Source organism: Tarenaya hassleriana, unplaced genomic scaffold (assembly GCF_000463585.1).
Source record: "Tarenaya hassleriana unplaced genomic scaffold, ASM46358v1 Cleome20, whole genome shotgun sequence".
Classification (NCBI taxonomy): Eukaryota; Viridiplantae; Streptophyta; class Magnoliopsida; order Brassicales; family Cleomaceae; genus Tarenaya; species Tarenaya hassleriana.
This window is the reverse complement of record NW_010965373.1, coordinates 962,038-967,731: the sequence shown is the minus strand read 5'-3', so window position 1 is coordinate 967,731 and position 5,694 is coordinate 962,038. Positions and strand designations below refer to the sequence as shown.

At 40.7% G+C, this 5,694-nt stretch overlaps 1 protein-coding gene across 3 annotated transcripts; it reads left to right on the top strand.

The window, feature by feature from the left end:
* On the top strand, positions 1-3,997 carry LOC104813616 (serine/arginine-rich splicing factor SR45-like). Of its 3 annotated transcripts, none has more exons than XM_010541284.1 (12): positions 1-396; positions 749-817; positions 1,110-1,198; positions 1,349-1,395; positions 1,482-1,562; positions 1,654-1,819; positions 1,912-2,131; positions 2,216-2,281; positions 2,439-2,552; positions 3,089-3,155; positions 3,254-3,291; positions 3,653-3,997. In XM_010541284.1, the coding sequence occupies exons 1-12, from the start codon at positions 167-169 to the stop codon at positions 3,726-3,728; spliced, it is 1,263 nt and encodes a 420-aa protein (XP_010539586.1). In that variant the 5' UTR covers positions 1-166; the 3' UTR covers positions 3,729-3,997. The 3 variants fall into 3 exon arrangements, with proteins under 3 accessions (XP_010539586.1, XP_010539585.1, XP_010539587.1); XM_010541283.1 differs by having other exon boundaries at positions 2,213-2,281; XM_010541285.1 differs by lacking the exon at positions 3,653-3,997 and adding an exon at positions 3,416-3,646 and having other exon boundaries at positions 2,213-2,281.
* The last annotated feature ends 1,697 nt before the right edge of the window (positions 3,998-5,694 follow it).

The window sequence follows — 5,694 nt, the reverse complement described above, 5'->3', positions numbered from 1 at the left end:
TTTACATTCCCGCGGTTGGAATCGGTCGGGCTCGAGCCGAGCTATCTCCTTTTGCACCTTCCCACGGTCCCACAAGTCTCTCTCACGTTCTTTTATCCGTTAGGGTTTTGTGCAGGGGTTTCGTTTCACTTGGGGGCTTCAGCTTCAATCTCGTCGATTTCCTCCCATGGCGAAGCCGAGTAGTGGACGTCGCTCTCCGTCCGTCTCTGGTCCGGGTTCGTCCTCTCGTTCTCTGTCGCGGTCGAATTCCAGGTCCAGATCTCGTTCCCGCTCTGGTTCCAGCCCGTCGAGGTCTCTCTCGCGTTCCCGCTCCCGTTCTAGATCGGCCTCTTCGTCTTCTTCTCCTTCGCGGAGCGTAAGGTCCGGAAGCCGCAGTCCTACACCTCGTCGAAGAAGGTTAGTGATTCTTTCTGAATTTTCCGACTCGGTTCGAAGTGTAATTTGGGTTTGAATTAGGTTATTTGGACAAATAGGAAGTGGGTTTGGTGCCGAATTTGGTTTCTTGTTCGAGTTAGGGTTTCATTCCTCCTGTTTGATATCTGGTGGCTTTTCGAAATTTATCACATTAGTTGAAATTTGGAATTCTGAAAATGAAATATCGGCATTGTTCCCTTTTCAATGTATGTGCTTGTGGTTTACGGAGTATATGTTCTCCTATTTTTGAGAAACAATGCTTGCTCTGGTTCACTTCCATGCGAGGTTGTGGTTATTCGCATGTGTTCGGACTTCATGCTTCATATTTCTGCAGCCCTTCAGGACCTGCTAGACGAGGTCGCTCTCCGCCTCCACATTCTAAACGAGCCTCTCCACCGCCAAGGTAATCTTCTATACTCCTAACTCATACACATCCATTCAAGCATGTAATTACCGTGTATTCATGTATTGATTCACTAGCTTGGAATTTTTTAGTTCCTTGTTGCTACTTAAGGCTGATTTCGCATGAACAAAATGCATTTGCAGAAGAGAATTGTTCTTTTTTTAGATGATCTGTATTCTGTTTACAATTCGCACGTATGTATTATTACTTTCAGAGTCCCGTTGTTCATGGCTTCCTCTGTGGTGGTAGCTTCTTTTCCTTAACTTCTTTGTTTTGTCATTTACTGTTTCAGGAAAGCTTCACCTATGCGGGAGTCTCTTGTTCTTCATATCGACTCGCTCAGCCGGAATGTGAATGAAGGCCATCTGAAAGAAATATTCAGTATGCTGCCTGCTCTTTTATTCCTTCTTATGCTTGTTTGATTAGGTTGTGCAGTAGCTGTATTCCAAAAAAATGACCAGATAGCTCGAATTTCATCTTTTATTTGATTGCATGTAGACCGAATGTAATTGTTTGTGTCCTGGTATGTAGGCAACTTTGGTGAAGTAGTGCATGTGGAGCTTGCGATGGATCGGGCTGTAAGTTCTTACCCTTTGGTCTCAACAATTTTTTAATTCTAATTCTTCTATTACTCCACTCATAATATTTTCTGACATTAAAACAGTTTAATCTACCAAAAGGATATGCATATGTTGAATTCAAGGCAAGAGCTGATGCTGAGAAGGCGCAACTGCACATGGATGGTGTATGTTACTCTCTTACGACGTTTTAATATGGTTCTACTTAAAATTTAGGCTGAGATGTTTTCTTTTAAACTTGTTGTTTGCATAATGAAGGCCCAAATCGATGGAAATGTTGTTAAAGCCAAGTTCACGCTGCCTCCTCGTAAGAAAGTATCTCCTCCCCCTAAACCCGTTTCAAGTGCACCAAAAAGAGATGCTCCGAGATCTGATAATGCTGGCGCTGACAGTGAGAAAGATGAGCCTAAACGTGTGAGGGAAGGTATTATCATGTTTCAGTGATTTTTTTACGTGTTTTCCTGTTCAAGTTATATGTTATGTTTTTCTGAACTGTTGTCTTTTATATACATTTAGCTTCTCCTTCACGAAAACCTCTGACTTCTCCAAGAAGGCGGTCACCTGTGCCTAAGAGAGGTGATTCTCCTCCTCGACGAAGGTTGGAGTCTCCTATCCGTCGTAGAGGTGAATCTCCCAACCGTCGTGGTGATACACCACCAAGACGCAGGCCAGCATCCCCATCTAGAGGCCGTTCTCCGACTTCTCCTCCAAGGCGGTATAGGTCTCCTCCTCCAAGGTTAGCTTATGACCCTCTGTTCTCATTGCCTAGTGCTTGTAAGAAACTTTTAGAATTACTAAGGCACCTGTCATTGAAAAGTAGGGGCTCCCCCCGAAGGATACGTGGCAGTCCTGTTAGAAGACGTTCTCCTCTGCCTCTAAGGCGCAGGTAATTGCAGTTTCTATGTCATAAGGCTTAGTATCTCAATGATGGAGAATTGCAACTTTTATATCCTGTAGAATCTGAAGCCATTAACCATTTTTACATTCGGCCATTCTATTAGTGTGAAATTCTGGGTTATATATTGAATGATGCATGCATACAGGTCACCTCCTAGGCGAATCCGCAGTCCTCTTAGAAGATCTCCGATCCGAAGGCGTAGCCGATCGCCCATCCGTAGACCTGCCCATTCTCGCTCAAGGTCAATCTCACCTCGGAGGTATATTTGATACACTCAGAACTTTTCCGTGCTCTTTACCTTTACTATGTTGGATCGTTGTGTGATCAAAATCTGAGACTCCTGACATGTAAGCCTCGCGTCTGTCACAAATATCAAGGCTGAGCAAATATATCTAAAAATCGGATACTTGACCTGATCCAGGAGTCGGGTATGCGATTTTCAGTTACTCGTCCACAGGCGGGGACGAGTATGGGTCCTGGACTGTGAGAACCAGACCTTTGGGTTTAGGTTCGGTTGTCGGTCAGCGAGAACCATATCTGTGGGTACCCATCGTCGGATTCTTCTAGGGTTCAAAGTCGGGCACCCCATTTCTAATGAATATATTTTATGCCCTGAGACGTGATAGTTTCCTTATCTACCATAGGATCTGCAGTAGCATTCCTTTACCTGTAAACTGGATGAATATGGATGTGACTTGAGTGATGATGGATGCCTGTTGTTTCTTTTATATTTTACATCTTTCGCAATTGACATTGATGTCAGTGTATAATTTGGGGTTTTTTGCTGGAAAACAGGGGCCGAGGTCCGGCTGGGAGACGTGGGAGGTCACCTTCCTCCTCTAGTTCACCTAGTCCCCGCAGGGTTTGTTCCAGTTCCCTTTCCTCGCCAACTGGTTTGGTACCTTATCTAATTATAGTATTGACAGTTCCAGCTTTTGTTTTCCATCGAAAAACTTGCAGGCTCCCAGGAGGATATCAAGGAGCCGCAGTCCTAGGAGGTAATCTCTTTTGATTGATCTTTTTCTTCGAAATGGTTTGGTTGTCAAAAGTACAATAATATATATACTGGAACTTTGGGGGCTCCTCTAAACTAGATCAAACTTCTGCATAATACATGTGTAGGAAGAGACAACACCCTGTTTAGTTTCGGTACGGTAGGTCCTGTGGTAACTGGTAACACCCTGTTCGTAGACTTAGCCTAGCCTAGGTTCCATGGCGGAAGCTGAAGCCTCGGAGCTTATTCAAGCTTTACCCAGTGGCTGGCTTTGCGCAAAACATTTACGGTGGTGCCACAGAAGACACAACTGAACTTCTTGATGTTTTTGCTTCGGAATCTGATCATTTCGATATATATAATAGGCCATTGAGAGGAGGAAGAAGAAGAAGCAACAGCAGCAGCAGCAGCAGCAGCGGGAGCTCACCTCCTCGGGGATGAATCATAGGTAAAAGAAAAACTTGCATTCTCTTTACATATATTATCTTTTGCTCGCTCTCCCTTGTTTTATTTGTCTGTCATTACGGCCTCGTATCTTTCTACCGGCCACTGTTGCTCCTCCTCCGACCGAGAGGCTCTGGTCTCAACTTTCTCCACTGGTCTTTGGTGACTCTGAGACATCGGTGGTCCTTACTTTGGGGTCTTCATGTGTGTGTCTTGTTCATGTCTCTCGCTACTCTTTTATATATAAAGAATACTTGAGAATGATTTTTGCGGCATATATAATAAAAGGGTAACTAATGGCGTTTACAAAATGCGAAAGATGCTCCTAGATGGCATCTGGTAATAAAATTTTGTTACATAAATGAAAGAAGAATCACGGTGGTGGGTGTTATGTCTTCAATCACAGTCACAACTGTAATCAGTTGTTTAGGTAAACGATCTCATGGGCGCATAAATTCTCTGCCCTATCGTTAATTTTAATTCCAAATATTTTATTAACCTCTCCTCTATAAATTACTCTAATATGCATTCAAGTAATAAACAAATTTTAAAACCAATTATAAAATAAATACAAATTCAAATTTATGAAATAATAAATCTTAAACCTAAATTCATCTCGTAGTCTTGCAAAATAACTAAAATATTTTCGTATTTTTAATATACGTAATATATATTTGTGTGGATAAAACAAAAATATGTGTACTTGAAATCGTCTTCACAAATAATTTACCATCAAATTTGCCTCGCCAACGATAGGATATCCAAAATTTGTTGAAAATTTATATCCACTTAGTGTACATTTTTTATAATAAAAAAATATTACCCGATGAAATAAATGCGATGGGATCTAAACATGGGAAGGAGATGAGCAGAGTCGCAGTGGGTGGGAAGAACCATGCAACCTAACCAGGATTCCTTATACTTTGAAATTTAAAATTAAAATATATAAGATAAATATAATGATTGGGACCACACATGACATGACATAACATAACATAACGTGACATGACACCCAAGTAATGAAGAAGATAGGTCTCTTGCTGAAACTTTTGTCTCCTATCAGGACAACCCTTCAAAATTCTATTTATTTAATTTAATTACTTTATATATATATATATATACACACACACACATTGCATACCGCAAAAGTAAGGTATTTTTGCATTGCAAGAAATAGTGATGGCCCCAACACACACCTTTTATTTTAGGCCCTCCAATTCTAACTCTCTTTTCTTACTTCTTTCACCTAAATTAAACCTAGACGATTCGGCGAATATTAAAAAATATTTTTTTATATAAATTTAATACATAGTATTTGGTGAAATTAATCTCGTAATTGATTCATGAAAAAATTCGTTCAAATATTATAATTTTATTCAATAAAAAGAAAGAACAGAGAGTCAGATTTTGAATCGAGTCGTTGTGGTAATACATTCTCGATTAGAATAAGTCGGACCAAAACCTATTTTCCCGTTAGTAATTTTATTTAAAATTCGATCCATGTCTATAATATAATGTTAAGCGACGTGTCTAACTAATACAACATGTTTTCATGATTTTTCTACATTGTTTGTAACGTTTAGATATATGTTGGAGCACTACAAAAAAAATGGTTATTTCCAACGGGTAAATCCGTTGGAAATGGCCAAATTTCCGTTGGAAATTAACGTTTCCAACGGATTTATCCATTGAAATTTCGTCGTTGTCCGTTGAAAAACCGTTGGAATTTTCAACGGAATTGCAACGAATTTTTCCGTTGGAAATTTCCAACGGATTTCCAACCGGCATCCGTTGGAATTTTCCAATGGATTTCCAACCGCAATTTCGGTTGGAAAATTCCAACGGAAATTCCAACCGATATGGAATTTTCAACCGCATTCCGTTAGAATTTTCCAACGAAAAATTCGAAACATATTCTCGACCCGACCCCGACCCCGACACTGACACCGACACCGCCACCGAC